Source organism: Salvelinus namaycush, chromosome 33, assembly GCF_016432855.1.
Source record: "Salvelinus namaycush isolate Seneca chromosome 33, SaNama_1.0, whole genome shotgun sequence".
NCBI lineage: Eukaryota > Metazoa > Chordata > Actinopteri > Salmoniformes > Salmonidae > Salvelinus > Salvelinus namaycush.
Window position 1 is genome coordinate 32,062,336 of NC_052339.1, and position 20,568 is coordinate 32,082,903.

Consider the following 20,568-nt stretch of genomic DNA (forward strand, 5'->3'; position numbering starts at 1 on the left):
TCTCTCCCGCTCTCCAGGACCCAGAAACTATCCGGAGGTCCTCTGAAAGTAGCTACTGAAAGGAGACTCATTGGATAGCCCACCTTCACCACCAAGTCATTACTCCACATGTAAATAAACACGTTAGCCACCAGCCAAAAAGACAGATGTCCACTTAGGCTTCGGTGCTTTTACAACATACTATACCCTTTCCTATTTTAAGTGTAGTTTAAAGTCTAATATACCATACTGATTGCCTTCAAGGCACAACCGCAACTGAAAGTGGCCGTTAGATCTGTAGGAGCCGGTCCACGGGGGACACAAGGGTATTACCAGGAATACACATCAATTGTAGACAATAGTGCAGATCTAGCGGCCACATTGGTTAACTAGCGCTCACCATTAATGAAATGGTACTAGAGGTGAAAGAAATGGTAGTTTTTCAGTGAAATACGTTTTTTCTCTGCTGTAAGGCAGTCTGGCTAATAGAAAAGGCTTTCTTTTTCAAAATGAAAACATGTTATTACTCCACAGCTCTCCAACTAATGAGAACACCTCGATCAAATTCTCTTTGAGTGGTCTGAGAGTGGTGTGGCCATTCAATTAACCCCAGTGGAAAATGTCAGAGCTCCATAGCTTTAGGCTTAACCAGATTTGTGTTTTGAGCTCTGGATATGTAGGCTATACTACTGAGAGCCATACACCTCTGTAGGGCTTTATAGGGCATTTTTACACATGTACATGTACACCCTTAGAAAAAAAGGGTTCTTTGGCTTTCCCCATAGGAGAACCCTTTTTGGTTCCAGGTAGAACTATTTTTGGTTCCACATAAACCCTTTTGTGTTCCATGTAGAACCTTTTCTGCATGGAACCCAAAAGGGTTCTACCTGGAACCAAATAGGGTTCTCTAGGGGTTCTCCTATGGGGAAAGCCAAATAACCCTTTTAGGTTCTAGATAGCAGTTTTTGTCAATGATGGTTGTAATGAATATAGCGTATATCTTGAAAATACATGAGGTTTTTCCATAACTAGACGAAACGTTTAAGGCAATTTAAAGTTATTTCTTGGTCAGTGGCCTTTTAGTTTAGGTAAAAGACACAGAAATCCAACTTGTTTTGATTACTTTGGGACTAGCTGTAGAAGTCGCGGTACTGTAAAACCATACTGTATACTGTAGAAGTCGCGGTACTGTAAAAACATACTGTATACTGTAGAAGTCGCGGTACTGTAAAAACATACTGTATACGGTAGAAGTCACGGTACTGTAAAAACATACTGTATACTGTAGAAGTCAAGTTACTGTAAAAACATACTGTATACTGTAGAAGTCAAGGTACTGTAAAAACATACTGTATACTGTAGAAGTCACGGTACTGTAAAAACATACTGTATACTGTAGAAGTCACGGTACTATAAAAACATACTGTATACTGTAGAAGTCATGGTACTGTAAAAACATAATGTATACTGTAGAAGTCATGGTACTGTATACTGTAGAAGTCGCGGTACTGTAAAAACATACTGTATACTGCAGAAGTCACGGTACTGTAAAAACATACTGTATACTGTAGAAGTCACGGTACTGTAAAAACATACTATATACTGTAGAAGTCATGGTACTGTAAAAACATACTGTATACTGCAGAAGTCACGGTACTGTAAAAACATACTGTATACTGTAGAAGTCACGGTACTGTAAAAATATATTGTGTACTTGCATCTATTTTCTTTTGTGCTAATCTTTTGCAAAAAGAAATTGGCTAGAGCCTTTACTCCCAGGGGGGGGTTGACCTTTCTGTGTTGCCGTAGTATTGTGTTCGCTCTGACGTTTAATCTGCGGTTGTGACATGTAATCTGTTAATAAAAGTGTGTAGACAGCCCAGCTACTGGTCCACTGCAGATGTGTAATCAAGCAGTCTCTGAGCTTGTGTGTGGGGACTTGTATTGGCCGTGTGTGGTTACGTGACGAAGTGTGCTTACCATGCAGGTGTGTGTGTATAGAAGTTCCCACTCTATGTGAGAATGTGTTTGAACTTTTGTTAGAATGTGTTTGAACTTTTGTTAGAATGTGTTTGAAATTTTGACGGTGAAGCTCAGACCGGTTTGATCTGGAAGGACACAGTCAGGAGTGGGATCTCAACCTGTTTTTCCACCCTGTCATCCCTCCTGTTTATAGACCCTGTCATCCCTCCTGTTTATAGACCCTGTCATCCCTCCTGTTTATAGACTCTGTCATCCCTCCTGTTTATAGACCCTGTCATCCCTCCTGTTTATAGACCCTGTCATCCCTCCTGTTTATAGACCCTGTCATCCCTCCTGTTTATAGACCCTGTCATCCCTCCTGTTTATAGATCCTGTCATCCCTCCTGTTTATAGACCCTGTCATCCCTCCTGTTTATAGACCCTGTCATCCCTCCTGTTTATAGACCCTGTCATCCCTCCTGTTTATAGACCCTGTCATCCCTCCTGTTTATAGACCCTGTCATCCCTCCTGTTTATAGATCCTGTCATCCCTCCTGTTTATAGACCCTGTCATCCCTCCTGTTTATAGATCCTGTCATCCCTCCTGTTTATAGATCCTGTCATTCCTCCTGTTTATAGATCCTGTCATCCCTCCTGTTTATAGATCCTGTCATCCCTCCTGTTTATAGACCCTGTCATCCCTCCTGTTTATAGATCCTGTCATCCCTCCTGTTTATAGACCCTGTCATCCCTCCTGTTTATAGACCCTGTCATCCCTCCTGTTATAGACTCTGTCATCCCTCCTGTTTATAGATCCTGTCATCCCTCCTGTTTATAGACCCTGTCATCCCTCCTGTTATAGGCTCTGTCATCCCTCCTGTTTATAGATCCTGTCATCCCTCCTGTTTATAGACCCTGTCATCCCTCCTGTTATAGACTCTGTCATCCCTCCTGTTTATAGATCCTGTCATCCCTCCTGTTATAGACCCTGTCATCCCTCCTGTTATAGACCCTGTCATCCCTCCTGTTTATAGATCCTGTCATCCCTCCTGTTATAGACCCTGTCATCCCTCCTGTTATAGACCCTGTCATCCCTCCTGTTTATAGACCCTGTCATCCCTCCTGTTATAGACCCTGTCATCCCTCCTGTTTATCCACCCTGTCATCCCTCCTGTTTATAGACCCTGTCATCCCTCCTGTTTATAGACCCTGTCATCCCTCCTGTTTATAGACCCTGTCATCCCTCCTGTTTATAGACTCTGTCATCCCTCCTGTTTATAGACTCTGTCATCCCTCCTGTTTATAGATCCTGTCATCCCTCCTGTTTATACACCCTGTCATCCCTCCTGTTTATCCACCCTGTCATCCCTCCTGTTTATAGATCCTGTCATCCCTCCTGTTTATAGACCCTGTCATCCCTCCTGTTTATAGATCCTGTCATCCCTCCTGTTTATAGACCCTGTCATCCCTCCTGTTCATAGACCCTGTCATTCCTCCTGTTTATCCACCCTGTCATCCCTCCTGTTTATAGATCCTGTCATCCCTCCTGTTTATACACCCTGTCATCCCTCCTGTTTATCCACCCTGTCATCCCTCCTGTTTATAGATCCTGTCATCCCTCCTGTTTATAGACCCTGTCATCCCTCCTGTTTATAGATCCTGTCATCCCTCCTGTTTATAGACCCTGTCATCCCTCCTGTTTATAGACCCTGTCATCCCTCCTGTTTATCCACCCTGTCATCCCTCCTGTTTATAGACTCTGTCATCCCTCCTGTTTATAGACCCTGTCATCCCTCCTGTTTATAGACCCTGTCATCCCTCCTGTTTATAGACCCTGTCATCCCTCCTGTTTATAGACCCTGTCATCCCTCCTGTTTATAGATCCTGGCATCCCTCCTGTTTATAGACCCTGTCATCCCTCCTGTTTATAGATCCTGTCATCCCTCCTGTTTATAGATCCTGTCATCCCTCCTGTTTATAGATCCTGTCATCCCTCCTGTTTATAGATCCTGTCATCCCTCCTGTTTATAGACCCTGTCATCCCTCCTGTTTATAGATCCTGTCATCCCTCCTGTTTATAGACCCTCTCATCCCTCCTGTTTATAGACCCTGTCATCCCTCCTGTTATAGACTCTGTCATCCCTCCTGTTTATAGATCCTGTCATCCCTCCTGTTTATAGACCCTGTCATCCCTCCTGTTATAGACCCTGTCATCCCTCCTGTTTATAGATCCTGTCATCCCTCCTGTTTATAGACCCTGTCATCCCTCCTGTTATAGACCCTGTCATCCCTCCTGTTTATCCACCCTGTCATCCCTCCTGTTTATAGACCCTGTCATCCCTCCTGTTATAGACCCTGTCATCCCTCCTGTTTATCCACCCTGTCATCCCTCCTGTTTATCCACCCTGTCATCCCTCCTGTTTATCCACCCTGTCATCCCTCCTGTTTAACCACCCTGTCATCCCTCCTGTTTATAGACCCTGTCATCCCTCCTGTTTATAGACCCTGTCATCCCTCCTGTTTATAGACCCTGTCATCCCTCCTGTTTATAGACCCTGTCATCCCTCCTGTTATAGATCCTGTCATCCCTCCTGTTTATAGACCCTGTCATCCCTCCTGTTATAGACCCTGTCATCCCTCCTGTTTATAGACCCTGTCATCCCTCCTGTTTATAGACCCTGTCATCCCTCCTGTTTATAGACCCTGTCATCCCTCCTGTTATAGACCCTGTCATCCCTCCTGTTTATAGACCCTGTCATCCCTCCTGTTTATAGACTCTGTCATCCCTCCTGTTTATAGACTCTGTCATCCCTCCTGTTTATAGATCCTGTCATCCCTCCTGTTTATAGACCCTGTCATCCCTCCTGTTTATCCACCCTGTCATCCCTCCTGTTTATAGATCCTGTCATCCCTCCTGTTTATTGACCCTGTCATCCCCCCTGTTTATAGATCCTGTCATCCCTCCTGTTTATAGACCCTGTCATCCCTCCTGTTTATAGACCCTGTCATCCCTCCTGTTTATCCACCCTGTCATCCCTCCTGTTTATAGACCCTGTCATCCCTCCTGTTTATAGACCCTGTCATCCCTCCTGTTATAGACCCTGTCATCCCTCCTGTTTATAGATCCTGTCATCCCTCCTGTTTATAGACCCTGTCATCCCTCCTGTTTATAGACCCTGTCATCCCTCCTGTTTATAGACCCTGTCATCCCTCCTGTTTATAGACCCTGTCATCCCTCCTGTTTATCCACCCTGTCATCCCTCCTGTTTATAGACCCTGTCATCCCTCCTGTTTATAGACCCTGTCATCCCTCCTGTTTATAGACCCTGTCATCCCTCCTGTTTATAGATCCTGTCATCCCTCCTGTTTATCCACCCTGTCATCCCTCCTGTTTATCCACCCTGTCATCCCTCCTGTTTATAGACCCTGTCATCCCTCCTGTTTATCCACCCTGTCATCCCTCCTGTTTATAGACCCTGTCATCCCTCCTGTTTATAGACCCTGTCATCCCTCCTGTTTATAGACCCTGTCATCCCTCCTGTTTATCCACCCTGTCATCCCTCCTGTTTATAGACCCTGTCATCCCTCCTGTTTAACCACCCTGTCATCCCTCCTGTTTATAGATCCTGTCATCCCTCCTGTTTATAGACCCTGTCATCCCTCCTGTTATAGGCTCTGTCCTCCCTCCTGTTTATAGACCCTGTCATCCCTCCTGTTTATAGACCCTGTCATCCCTCCTGTTTATAGATCCTGTCATCCCTCCTGTTTATAGACCCTGTCATCCCTCCTGTTTATAGACCCTGTCATCCCTCCTGTTTATCCACCCTGTCATCCCTCCTGTTTATAGACCCTGTCATCCCTCCTGTTTATAGACCCTGTCATCCCTCCTGTTTATCCACCCTGTCATCCCTCCTGTTATAGACTCTGTCATCCCTCCTGTTTATAGACCCTGTCATCCCTCCTGTTTATAGATCCTGTCATCCCTCCTGTTTATAGAACCTGTCATCCCTCCTGTTTATAGACCCTGTCATCCCTCCTGTTTATCCACCCTGTCATCCCTCCTGTTTATAGACCCTGTCATCCCTCCTTTTTATAGATCCTGTCATCCCTCCTGTTTATAGACCCTGTCATCCCTCCTGTTTATAGATCCTGTCATCCCTCCTGTTTATAGACCCTGTCATCCCTCCTGTTTATAGACCGTGTCATCCCTCCTGTTTATAGACCCTGTCATCCCTCCTGTTTATAGACCCTGTCATCCCTCCTGTTATAGACCCTGTCATCCCTCCTGTTTATAGACCCTGTCATCCCTCCTGTTTATAGACCCTGTCATCCCTCCTGTTTATCCACCCTGTCATCCCTCCTGTTTATAGACCCTGTCATCCCTCCTGTTTATCCACCCTGTCATCCCTCCTGTTTATCCACCCTGTCATCCCTCCTGTTTATCCACCCTGTCATCCCTCCTGTTTATCCGACCTGTCATCCCTCCTGTTTATCCACCCTGTCATCCCTCCTGTTTATAGACCCTGTCATCCCTCCTGTTTATAGATCCTGTCATCCCTCCTGTTTATAGACCCTGTCATCCCTCCTGTTTATAGACCCTGTCATCCCTCCTGTTATAGACCCTGTCATCCCTCCTGTTTATCCACCCTGTCATCCCTCCTGTTTATCCACTCTGTCATCCCTCCTGTTTATAGACCCTGTCATCCCTCCTGTTATAGACCGTGTCATCCCTCCTGTTTATAGACTCTGTCATCCCTCCTGTTTATAGATCCTGTCATCCCTCCTGTTTATAGACCCTGTCATCCCTCCTGTTATAGGCTCTGTCATCCCTCCTGTTTATAGACCCTGTCATCCCTCCTGTTTATAGACCCTGTCATCCCTCCTGTTTATAGACCCTGTCATCCCTCCTGTTTATAGACCCTGTCATCCCTCCTGTTTATCCACCCTGTCATCCCTCCTGTTTATCCACCCTGTCATCCCTCCTGTTTATAGACCCTGTCATCCCTCCTGTTATAGGCTCTGTCATCCCTCCTGTTTATAGACCCTGTCATCCCTCCTGTTTATAGATCCTGTCATCCCTCCTGTTTATCCACCCTGTCATCCCTCCTGTTTATAGACCCTGTCATCCCTCCTGTTTATAGACCCTGTCATCCCTCCTGTTTATAGACCCTGTCATCCCTCCTGTTTATCCACCCTGTCATCCCTCCTGTTTATAGACCCTGTCATCCCTCCTTTTTATAGATCCTGTCATCCCTCCTGTTTATAGACCCTGTCATCCCTCCTGTTTATAGATCCTGTCATCCCTCCTGTTTATAGACCCTGTCATCCCTCCTGTTTATAGACCGTGTCATCCCTCCTGTTTATAGACCCTGTCATCCCTCCTGTTTATAGACCCTGTCATCCCTCCTGTTATAGACCCTGTCATCCCTCCTGTTTATAGACCCTGTCATCCCTCCTGTTTATAGACCCTGTCATCCCTCCTGTTTATCCACCCTGTCATCCCTCCTGTTTATAGACCCTGTCATCCCTCCTGTTTATCCACCCTGTCATCCCTCCTGTTTATCCACCCTGTCATCCCTCCTGTTTATCCACCCTGTCATCCCTCCTGTTTATCCGACCTGTCATCCCTCCTGTTTATCCACCCTGTCATCCCTCCTGTTTATAGACCCTGTCATCCCTCCTGTTTATAGATCCTGTCATCCCTCCTGTTTATAGACCCTGTCATCCCTCCTGTTTATAGACCCTGTCATCCCTCCTGTTATAGACCCTGTCATCCCTCCTGTTTATCCACCCTGTCATCCCTCCTGTTTATCCACTCTGTCATCCCTCCTGTTTATAGACCCTGTCATCCCTCCTGTTATAGACCGTGTCATCCCTCCTGTTTATAGACTCTGTCATCCCTCCTGTTTATAGATCCTGTCATCCCTCCTGTTTATAGACCCTGTCATCCCTCCTGTTATAGGCTCTGTCATCCCTCCTGTTTATAGACCCTGTCATCCCTCCTGTTTATAGACCCTGTCATCCCTCCTGTTTATAGACCCTGTCATCCCTCCTGTTTATAGACCCTGTCATCCCTCCTGTTTATCCACCCTGTCATCCCTCCTGTTTATCCACCCTGTCATCCCTCCTGTTTATAGACCCTGTCATCCCTCCTGTTATAGGCTCTGTCATCCCTCCTGTTTATAGACCCTGTCATCCCTCCTGTTTATAGATCCTGTCATCCCTCCTGTTTATCCACCCTGTCATCCCTCCTGTTTATAGACCCTGTCATCCCTCCTGTTTATAGACCCTGTCATCCCTCCTGTTTATAGACCCTGTCATCCCTCCTGTTTATCCACCCTGTCATCCCTCCTGTTTATAGACCCTGTCATCCCTCCTGTTTATAGACCCTGTCATCCCTCCTGTTTATAGACCCTGTCATCCCTCCTGTTATAGACCCTGTCATCCCTCCTGTTTATCCACCCTGTCATCCCTCCTGTTTATAGACCCTGTCATCCCTCCTGTTTATAGACCCTGTCATCCCTCCTGTTTATCCACCCTGTCATCCCTCCTGTTTATCCACCCTGTCATCCCTCCTGTTTATCCACCCTGTCATCCCTCCTGTTTATAGACCCTGTCATCCCTCCTGTTTATAGACCCTGTCATCCCTCCTGTTTATAGACCCTGTCATCCCTCCTGTTTATAGACCCTGTCATCCCTCCTGTTTATAGACCCTGTCATCCCTCCTGTTATAGACTCTGTCATCCCTCCTGTTTATAGATCCTGTCATCCCTCCTGTTTATAGACCCTGTCATCCCTCCTGTTTATAGACCCTGTCATCCCTCCTGTTTATCCACCCTGTCATCCCTCCTGTTTATCCACCCTGTCATCCCTCCTGTTTATAGACCCTGTCATCCCTCCTGTTTATAGATCCTGTCATCCCTCCTGTTTATAGACTCTGTCATCCCTCCTGTTTATAGACCCTGTCATCCCTCCTGTTTATAGACCCTGTCATCCCTCCTGTTTATAGACCCTGTCATCCCTCCTGTTTATCCACCCTGTCATCCCTCCTGTTTATAGATCCTGTCATCCCTCCTGTTTATAGACCCTGTCATCCCTCCTGTTTATAGATCCTGTCATCCCTCCTGTTTATCCACCCTGTCATCCCTCCTGTTTATAGATCCTGTCATCCCTCCTGTTTATCCACCCTGTCATCCCTCCTGTTTATAGTTCCTGTCACCCCTCCTGTTTATAGACCCTGTCATCCCTCCTGTTTATAGATCCTGTCATCCCTCCTGTTTATCCACCCTGTCATCCCTCCTGTTTATCCACCCTGTCATCCCTCCTGTTTATAGATCCTGTCATCCCTCCTGTTTATCCACCCTGTCATCCCTCCTGTTTATAGACCCTGTCATCCCTCCTGTTATAGACCCTGTCATCCCTCCTGTTTATAGACCCTGTCATCCCTCCTGTTTATCCACCCTGTCATCCCTCCTGTTTATCCACCCTGTCATCCCTCCTGTTTATAGATCCTGTCATCCCTCCTGTTTATAGATCCTGTCATCCCTCCTGTTTATAGATCCTGTCATCCCTCCTGTTTATAGATCCTGTCATCCCTCCTGTTTATAGACTCTGTCATCCCTCCTGTTATAGACCCTGTCATCCCTCCCTTCACGCTTCTATCCCCCCCATCGATAAAACACGACCCCGAGGGCCAAGCTTGAAAACAACGACTGATGCTTGATGGAGGCTTGGGCTAAGGACTCCCTTGATTGAAAGACCACTCCCTGTTAACTCACCCTCACGTGGGAAAGAGATGGACCGAGAGGGAGGGACGGGGACGGAGGAATGGAGGATCCATCTGCACACTGCACAAAGATAGAGCAATAAACAGAGAGAGAGAGAGAGAGAGTATTAACAGGTTGGGTACCCTCCATCTATATGGGTGGTTAGATCTTTATGTTCAATTGAGTGTGTGTGTGTGTGTGTGTGTGTGTGTGTGTGTGTGTGTGTGTGTGTGTGTGTGTGTGTGTGTGTGTGTGTGTGTGTGTGTGTGTGTGTGCGCGTAACCTTGTATGGTGAGTGTTGAGTGTGTTTATACAACGGGTGTGTCTAATCCTGGATGCTGATTGGTTAAAACCACATTCCAGCCAGTGTCTATTCCACAAGTTACCACCGGCTAAATCTATGATGTTAAAATGCCTACTTACTCTGTTCCATCTGACTGCGCAATCCACTGTCTCATCAGCCCAGTCAGACACTTTATAAACTTGATCTCCACTATAAAAAGCATCTAGACATTATCTCCCATTTCTTTTAGACTCTCATGACAGTTTCCAGTTTGAAGTGATTATGTTAGCTGAGTAGTTGGCTAGTTCCTCTGAACAGTGGCCTGGCGAGAGAGCAAATGTTCAATGCCAGGCGAAATTACACATCATTATCTCATTGCATTAACAACAACAACAAAATCACTAGACAACACATTAAACAAGCACAGCAACTTTGGTTGTTGTTATTCTGGCTGCACTGTTTGACCTGACCGTGTTAGCCGAAGTTGGCTAGCTAGCAAGCAAGTGATAAGAGCGTGGCCAACCATCACGGCAACTGAACATTTAGAACGAATGACTCGATCGCGTCCATAGATTTAGAACAGAAAGACTTAACGACTGGGTGGGGACTCTGGTAATTAAACAAATAGAACGAACGACCAGCCAACTTGGGTGGCAACCCTAGATTTGTGTCGGGAATATTACTTGTGGAAGGATGAAGTAGTACGAAAAAATTAATCAAAAATAAAGTTTTAATGAAAATATGTCAATCTTTATTTGAATATGTTGGTAACCTGTTGTATAAAAGTGATAATGCCCTCGAAACCGGTGTTTGGAGGATATATTGGAAGGGTTTGCCGGCCCGATACGGCTTCTCAGGCATTATCACTTAAACAGATCCTTATGACTCCAAGGGCTTTGTGCTGATGGAGGACATGACACCGGTGTTCATTCTCACTGTTCAAGGGTTGGCCGTTTCACCAGAGGGCTGTGGTTATAAGTCGGGCTTGGTTGCCTTAGTAAATGTCAAGGCAGGGGAAATTGTTTGCCGACGTTGACTCATAGGCAATATTACAGCCTGATTGATTGATTGATTGTGTGTGTGTGTGTGTGTGTGTGTGTGTGTGTGTGTGTGTGTGTGTGTGTGTGTGTGTGTGTGTGTGTGTGTGTGTGTGTGTGTGTGTGTGTGCGTGTGTTTGGGAGGGTTGTAACCATGTGTTTTTGTGTGTGTGTATATGTCAGTTTGTACCAAAGTTGAAGATTTCATTATTAGAGGAAATATGAGATGTTCAATGTCTCTCTTTTTGAGGCATACTCCTTCTGTGATGATTCTGTCATTTCCCAGAGCAACAAAGAAACTCACTCTGTCTGAGGAATGATTGAGACTTGAACTTGTTTTATTCCCTCAGGGAGCTGCGTTTCAGGTAGAGCATAGTGAGAGATGTCAGCACAATTGAGAATGTAATGTGTGAACAGTATAGTCTGTTAGTCTTACTGGTGGCAGTATAGTCTGTTAGTCTTACTGGTGGCAGTATAGTCTGTTAGTCTTACTGGTGACAGTATAGTCTGTTAGTCTTACTGGTGACAGTATAGTCTGTTAGTCTTACTGGTGGCAGTATAGTCTGTTAGTCTTACTGGTGACAGTATAGTCTGTTAGTCTTACTGGTGGCAGTATAGTCTGTTAGTCTTACTGGTGACAGTATAGTCTGTTAGTCTTACTGGTGACAGTATAGTCTGTTAGTCTTACTGGTGACAGTATAGTCTGTTAGTCTTACTGGTGACAGTATAGTCTGTTAGTCTTACTGGTGACAGTATAGTCTGTTAGTCTTACTGGTGGCAGTATAGTCTGTTAGTCTTACTGGTGACAGTATAGTCTGTTAGTCTTACTGGTGACAGTATAGTCTGTTAGTCTTACTGGTGACAGTATAGTCTGTTAGTCTTACTGGTGACAGTATAGTCTGTTAGTCTTACTGGTGACAGTATAGTCTGTTAGTCTTACTGGTGACAGTATAGTCTGTTAGTCTTACTGGTGGCAGTATAGTCTGTTAGTCTTACTGGTGACAGTATAGTCTGTTAGTCTTACTGGTGACAGTATAGTCTGTTAGTCTTACTGGTGACAGTATAGTCTGTTAGTCTTACTGGTGACAGTATAGTCTGTTAGTCTTACTGGTGACAGTATAGTCTGTTAGTCTTACTGGTGACAGTATAGTCTGTTAGTCTTACTGGTGGCAGTATAGTCTGTTAGTCTTACTGGTGGCAGTATAGTCTTACTGGTGGCACAACATGGCTGCATGTGTTACATCACAGCTTGAAGGTGACTGTTCTGTGAATACTTTGACATTTGTTACATCACAGCTTGAAGGTGACTGTTCTGTGAATACTTTGACATTTGTTACATCACAGCTTGAAGGTGACTGTTCTGTGAATACTTTGACATTTGTTACATCACAGCTAGAAGGTGACTGTTCTGTGAATACTTTGACATGTGTTACATCACAGCTTGAAGGTGACTGTTCTGTGAATACTTTGACATTTGTTACATCACAGCTTGAAGGTGACTGTTCTGTGAATACTTTGACATTTGTTACATCACATCTTGAAGGGGACTTTTCTGTGAATACTTTGACATTTGTTACATCACAGCTTGAAGGTGACTGTTCTGTGAATAGTTTGACATGTGTTACATCACAGCTAGAAGGTGACTGTTCTGTGAATACTTTTGACATTTGTTACATCACAGCTAGAAGGTGACTGTTCTGTGAATAATTTTAAATTAGTTAAATCACAACTTGAAGGTGACTGTTCTTTGAACACTTTTAAATGAGTTAAATCACAACTTGAAGGTAACTTTTATTTGAACGCTTCAATTAGTTAAGTCACAGCTTGAAGGTGACTTATTTGAATACTTTTACATTGTGTACTTGAGCACAGCTTCACTTAAGCAACGCATTTTTTGCAGTAGCTTAAACCTTATGTAGCTGTGTTCTTGGTTGATCTTGGTCTTTAGTAAGATAGAAGTTGTCCGTTTTGATAAGCAATGACAATCTAATACACAATTTTATGTGTTGTACAAATCCTGTGTTGTCATTTGTACTGTATATTGACTTCTGGACCACAGAGTTTTGCACAGACTCACCTACTTTACGAGTCCGTATTCGTGGCTGGCTATGCCGCTGTTTGTTGGGGCTTTGAGGAACATGCTGTACACCACAACCATCTGACCTGATCCAATTACACTAGTTGGCCACAAGAGGGCGATGGTGTCCTTGGAAATACAACAGTGTACCGCTTTGACGTATGTCCTAAGAAACAAAAACAAATAAATCCAAAGATTTGTGATCAATGTTAAATGTGATTCCGCCTCTACGTTTAACATTGATAATGGAGCTTTAAAAGACACATCGCCTCAGAGTCTCTCTCTAACGTAATGCAGCGTAATAGTCTCTCCACAATGGTGTCACATTCCCTTACTCTGTCACACCTCAGAGTCTCTCTCTAACGTAATGCAGCGTAATAGTCTCTCCACAATGGTGTCACATTCCCTTACTCTGTCACACCTCAGAGTCTCTCTCTAACGTAATGCAGCGTAATAGTCTCTCCACAATGGTGTCACATTCCCTTACTCTGTCACACCTCAGAGTCTCTCTCTAACGTAATGCAGCGTAATAGTCTCTCCACAATGGTGTCACATTCCCTTACTCTGTCACACCTCAGAGTCTCTCTCTAACGTAATGCAGCGTAATAGTCTCTCCACAATGGTGTTCACATTCCCTTACTCTGTCACACCTGAGTCTCTCTCTAACGTAATGCAGCGTAATAGTCTCTCCACAACGGTGTTCACATTCCCTTACTCTGTCACACCTCAGAGTCTCTCTCTAACGTAATGCAGCGTAATAGTCTCTCCACAACGGTGTTCACATTCCCTTACTCTGTCACACCTCAGAGTCTCTCTCTAACGTAATGCAGCGTAATAGTCTCTCCACAATGGTGTCACATTCCCTTACTCTGTCACACCTCAGAGTCTCTCTCTAACGTAATGCAGCGTAATAGTCTCTCCACAATGGTGTCACATTCCCTTACTCTGTCACACCTCAGAGTCTCTCTCTAACGTAATGCAGCGTAATAGTCTCTCCACAATGGTGTCACATTCCCTTACTCTGTCACACCTCAGAGTCTCTCTCTAACGTAATGCAGCGTAATAGTCTCTCCACAACGGTGTCACATTCCCTTACTCTGTCACACCTCAGAGTCTCTCTAATGTCGTGTAGCCTCATCTTCTCTGTCCTTTCCTCTTCATGTTATTTTCTCATCAAATATTTTCTTCAGTTTGTCTCTGGCTGCAGCTCAGAGATGCTATCATCACTAATCCCCTGATGAGCCATCAGTTACCTGACGGTCTTTCATCAGTTACCTGACGGTCTTTCATCAGTTCCCTGACAGTCTTTCATCAGTTACCTGACAGTCGTTCATCAGTTCCCTGACAGTCTTTCATCAGTCATCTGACAGTCTTTCATCAGTTCCCTGACAGTCTTTCATCAGTTCCATGACAGTCTTTCATCAGTTCCCGGCTTTGGATGGTGTATCAATACACCCAGTCAATACAAAGATTCCTCTCCTAACTCAGTTGCCAGAGAGGAAGGAAACCATTCAGGGATTTCAACATGAGGCCAATGGTGACTTTAAAGCAGTTACAGAGTTCAATGGCTGTGATACTGTAGGAGAAAACTGAGGATGGGTCAACAACATTGTTACTCCAAAATACTAACCATATGACAGAGTGAAAAGAAGGTTGTACAGAAAAAAATAATGCATTCCAAAACATGCATCCTGTTTCCAACAAAGTAATACTGCAGAAAAGGAATTCACTTTTTGTCTTGAATACAAAGAGTTATCTTTGGGGCAAATCCAACACAACACGTATTGAATACTTATCTAATTAAGATATACTAGTGTTAAAAAAAAAAAGTTTTAATAAAAATATTTTTCACTTTGACATTACAGAGTATTTTGTGTAGAATGTTGACAAAAAAATGACAATGTAATCCATTATTATCTCATTGTGTAACACAACAAAATGTGGAAAAAGTCAAGGGGTTGTGAATACCTTTTGAAGGCACTGTACACGTCTATGTTTCTCCCCCCAAGTGTTCTAATGTTTATGAAGTGACTTGAGTTATGACAATGCAGGTTGCATTTTAGAATTTTTTAAGTAGGATGGAAAAAAGAGAAAGTGTAATGAATTGAAGTCAAATCCTCTTCCCGTTGATTTTTTAATCCGGTGTGTGTGTGTCACGTGTGCTCCCTCTCCGGCCTCTAGGTCACCAGGCTGTTGATTATTGCTCACACCTGTCACCATCGTCACACGCATCAGCGTCTCATGACACTCACCTGGACTCCATCACCACCTTGATTACCTGCCCTATTTAAGTCACTCCATTTGGTTCCTTCCCCGGGCGTTATTGTTTCATGTCGGTGTGCTGTTAGTGGTTCTTGTTTTTTTCACCCCATGTTTGTTCATTTATTAAATGTATTCACTCCCTGAACTTGCTTCCCGACTCTCAGCGTACATCGTTACAGTGTGTGTGTGTGTGTATGTGTGGGATTTGATTGTGTGTGTGTGTGTGTGTGTGTGTGTGTGTGTGCGTGTGCGTGTGCGTGTGCGTGTGCGCGCGCGCGTGCGTGCCTGGCTAAGCACATGTGCGTTTTTGTCAGAGAGAGAGAGGTGTTCCTACCAATCAGATTGCTGTATGATTTATATCAGACCATCATCCATCAAGTCGTGCTGTGCGATTAACCAACATTTTGGTGATTTTTCGGTTTAAAAAAAAACACTGACATCAGTTATTTGAATTCCATTTCGTATTTTTTTTCTGTGAGCTCAATACTCAGTTACTCTAGAGATAAATAAGAACTGTAGTAGGGAGTTTCCAACAGGCCAATAGTCTACTTAGTTTACCGCATAAAACTTCCCGATGTATCTCAACCTGAAAATACATGATCTAAGTGACTGATAGTTGGTATTCAGCAGTCATAAAACGATGCCTTAGTTACTTTGAAGAACTACTGAAATAGTGATGTTGTCAGACAGCGTAGGCAGCAGCTCTATAGAGATGAGATGATGACTTGGAATGAAGTAATAAAGTCATCAGATTAAACAAATGTAATAATCACAACAACTAAAATATTTTATTAAAAGTAAAGTAGTAATTTATGGTTGATAAGTGATAAGCAGTAATTGACAGTCACTACCATCATTGGACTCATTGGACTAATTGTTATTCATAATGAATTGGTGCATTTAATGTCTAGAAAGAATATCGAAAGCGAAAACCGTGATCGCTCAGAACTACCAACAAACAGAACAGCACACTATAGCTGGACTGTATGGGTCAGGAAAGTAGGAAGATGGTTTTGAGGACTCTAGATTACTTTGAACTTTCATAATAGACGATTGGAATAGGAATGACACTGTCTCACCTTGTATCAAATGGTGCTAAGACAATGGCGCGAGATAGAGTACATTGGAATGAGTAAGTACGGTACAAAGGCAGGTACACACAGTCCACCATCACCATCAGCATCCACAGACCTGTGCAGGTTTATATGTTGCTATGGTACAGTCTGTCACTTCATGATGGGTCGACTTTGTGATCATATTACCTTATTTGGGCATACATACGCATGAGGGAGGACAAATGTATTCATTAACTGTCTGTCTAATGTACATCGGATTGATAAGAGCATAGGTGAACACAGCACTCACACACACACACACTCACACTCACACTCACACACACACACACACACACACACACACACACACACACACACACACACACACACACACACACACACACACACTCACACTCACACTCACACTCACACTCACACTCACTCAGAGCCAGATGGTGGGTGTGAGGTGACCTGTAATCCTCAAACAGTGTTCCCTGTTTTGTCTGTGTGGGGATTACGGAGCGGTCCAATCCCCCCCATAGGCTACTCTCCTGTGGTGTGATGGCTGGGCTGGGGGCCGTAGACTGAACACTCACTCGTGTGTCCACAACACAGTACTGTGTAGATTACAGAGGCTGCTGCCAACCTAGCTAACCCTGTATGTCAACGCCAACCCAGAGCCAGTGACTGACTACCCACCAGGTAAGGACATGGGGCGGGGCGGGGCGGGGCGGGGCGGGGCGGGGCGGGGCGGGGCAGAGAGAGGATAGGGTTGAGAAGAAGGAATAGGGATCATTTGACTTGAAGGTGCCCTGTAAGTTTTGAGAAGGAGTGTTCCGTGTGTACTGTAGTACTGTTGAATGGTATATCTTTTGTGTGGGGTAATCAGTTACAACCTTGTTGATTCTTTAAAAAATGTTAATTAAAAAAATAAATAATCAAAACAAAATGGACTCCTGCTTTCTAACGAATGTATGAATGGAGTGAAGGCTGACGTTGGGTAAAGCAGGCTGGCAAGTGACTAAATGTTTCTAAATGTTTTTGGCTGCCTGAGATACTGTGTTGGTAAAAATAGGCTTTATGCCGTAATGTCTCTATGATTAAATTACAGGACTGAAATGTCCACAGGGTCACTGATGAAATTCGGAATAGGAGTTAAAGCACAATCAACACGTTTGCTTTTCATTTAATTCAACTCAATTAAAAGTTATTTCATTAAACCTTTACTGAAACGGTCATTTTTAATTCATTCCTACTTACAGTCATTTAATTCAACCCTACTGAAACAGTGCTCTGTAGTTGAACAGCTACATATGGCCATGAAGTCTGATTTCATGCTCAGTGAAATATATTTTCATGCTCTTGTGAAGTGAAATCACTGCGGTTGTCTTAAGGCACCAGGTGGGAATGATGTTCACCAGTGGATTTCTGAATGTATGTGTGTGTGTGTTTTTCTGGCAGGTTAGCCTTCCTCGTCATGAATGTTGTTCTGGAGGCAGCCCTGCAGCGTGATCGCTAGCTGGCACAGCCACAAAGCCATAAAACCTGACCCTAACCTTAAATTAATATCAAAAAGATCAAATGTTTCTCCTGAATTTTTACAATAGCCAATTTTGACTTTGCAGCTGACCTATTTAGCAGGACTCATTTCTCCCTCAAGGCCCATCCCAATAAACGCCAGCCTGTGTGTGTGTGTGTGTGTGTGTGTGTGTGTGTGTGTGTGTGTGTGTGTGTGTGTGTGTGTGTGTGTGTGTGTGTGTGTGTGTGTGTGTGTGTGTGTGTGTGTGTGTGTGTGTGTGTGTAGCTCTCTGTGTTTTTGTGCCTACAACCCTCCGTGTGTGTTTGTGTTCAATGTCATCTAATCCCGTCTCTCTCTCTCCCTCTCTCCCTCTCTCTCTCTCCCCCCTCTCTCCCCCTCTCCCTCTCCTGTCTCTCTCTCTCCCCCCTCTCTCTCTCCCTTTCTCTCTCTCCCCCCTCTCTCTCTCTCTCTCTCTCTCTCCCTCTCGCTCTCCTGTCTCTCTCTCCCCCGTCTCTCTCCTGTCTCTCTCTCCCCCGTCTCTCTCTCTCTCTCCCCCGTCTCTCTCTCCCCCGTCTCTCTCTCCCCCGTCTCTCTCTCTCTCTCTCTCTCTCTCTCTCTCTCTCTCTCTCTCTCTCTCTCTCTCTCTCTCTCTCTCTCTCTCTCTCTCTCTCTCTCTCTCTCTCTCTCTCTCTCTCTCTCTCTCTCTCTCTCTCTCTCTCTCTCTCTCTCTCTCTCTCTCTCTCTCTCTCTCTCTCTCTCTCTGTCAGGTGTGTGTTTCCTGTGTCTGGTGGATGTGGTGCCGGTGAAGAATGAGGATGGCCTGGTGATCATGTTCATCCTCAACGTTGAGGTCATGTCAGACAACAAACAGCCCAACCAGAACCTCAACCACAAGCTTCCCCCCTGGCTCCCCACAGGTAACCACAAGCTGCCCCCCTGGCTCCCCACAGGTAACCACAAGCTGCCCCCCTGGCTCCCCACAGGTAACCACAAGCTGCCCCCCTGGCTCCCCACAGGTAACCACAAGCTGCCCCCCTGGCTCCCCACAGGTAACCACAAGCTTCCCCCTTGGCTCCCCACAGGTAACCACAAGCTGCCCCCCTGGCTCCCCACAGGTAACCACAAGCTGCCCCCCTGGCTCCCCACAGGTAACCACAAGCTTTCCCCTTGGCTCCCCACAGGTAACCACAAGCTGCCCCCCTGGCTCCTCACAGGTAACCACAAGCTGCCCCCCTGGCTCCTCACAGGTAACCACAAGCTGCCCCCCTGGCTCCCCACAGGTAACCACAAGCTGCCCCCCTGGCTCCCCACAGGTAACCACAAGCTTCCCCCTTGGCTCCCCACAGGTAACCACAAGCTGCCCCCCTGGCTCCTCACAGGTAAACACAAGCTTCCCCCTTGGCTCCCCACAGGTAACCACAAGCTGCCCCCCTGGCTCCTCACAGGTAAACACAAGCTTCCCCCTTGGCTCCCCACAGGTAACCACAAGCTGCCCCCCTTAAAATATTGAAAACGGTTCTGTTCAATCAAATCAAATTCAAATCAAATTTATTTATATAGCCCTTTTTACATCAGCTGATATCTCAAAGTGCTGTACAGAAACCCAGCTTAAAACCCCAAACAGCAAGCAATGCAGGTGTAGAAGCATGGTGGCTAGGAAAAACTCCCTAGAAAGGCCAAAACAAGGAAGAAACCTAGAGAGGAACCAGGCTATGAGGGGTGGCCAGTCCTCTTCTGGCTGTGCCGGGTGGAGATTATAACAGAACATGTTATAGGTGATGTTCATAAATGACCAGCATGGTCAAATAATACTAATCACAGTAGTTGTCAAGGGTGCAACAAGTCAGCACCTCAGGAGTAAATGTCAGTTGGCTTTTTATAGCCGATCATTAGTATCTCTACCGCTCCTGCTGTCTCTAGAGAGTTGAAAACAGCAGGTCTGGGACAGGTAGCACGTCCGGTGAACAGGTCAGGGTTCCATAGCCGCAGGCAGAACAGTTGAAACTGGAGCAGCAGCACGGCCAGGTGGACTGGGGGCAGCAAGGAGTCATCATGCCAGGTAGTCCTGATGCATGGTCCTAGGGCTCAGGTCCTCCGAGAGAGAGAAAGAAAGAAAGAGAGAAAGAGAGAATTAGAGAGAACATACTTCAATTCACACAGGACACCGGATAAGACAGGAGAAGTACTCCAGATATAACAGACTGACCCTAGCCCCCCGACACATAAACTACTTCAGCATAAATACTGGAGGCTGAGACAGGAGGGGTCAGGAGACACTGTGGCCATCTGATGATACACCCAGACAGGGCCAAACAGGCAGGATATAACCTGCCTGTTCAATGATTGAAGCAAATAAATGCACGGGCTATTAATTTAAGTTTTACGGTAGTTCAATTAAATGTATTGTTCTCTCTCTCTCTCCCACCCATACCTACCCCTCTCTCCCACCCATACCTACCCCTTTCTCCCACCCATACCTACCCCTCTCTCCCACCCATACCTACCCCTCTCTCCCACCCATACCTACCCCTCTCTCCCACCCATACCTACCCCTCTCTGCCACTGTCTCTTTCCTTTCTCTCCCTCCCTGCTTTCCTCTCTACCACTCACTCTCTTTCTCTCCCTCCC

General features: G+C 45.3%; 1 protein-coding gene across 1 annotated transcript in view; it reads left to right on the plus strand.

Moving 5' to 3' along the window:
- The window catches only part of LOC120027914 (potassium voltage-gated channel subfamily H member 2-like), a 343,572-nt gene that overhangs the window by 183,777 nt on the left and 139,227 nt on the right, over positions 1–20,568 (plus strand). Inside the window, exon 3 of the mRNA XM_038973009.1 lies at positions 18,708–19,385. Coding sequence (XP_038828937.1) covers positions 18,708–19,385 — 678 coding nt within the window. The remainder of the gene's footprint in view (positions 1–18,707; positions 19,386–20,568) is intronic.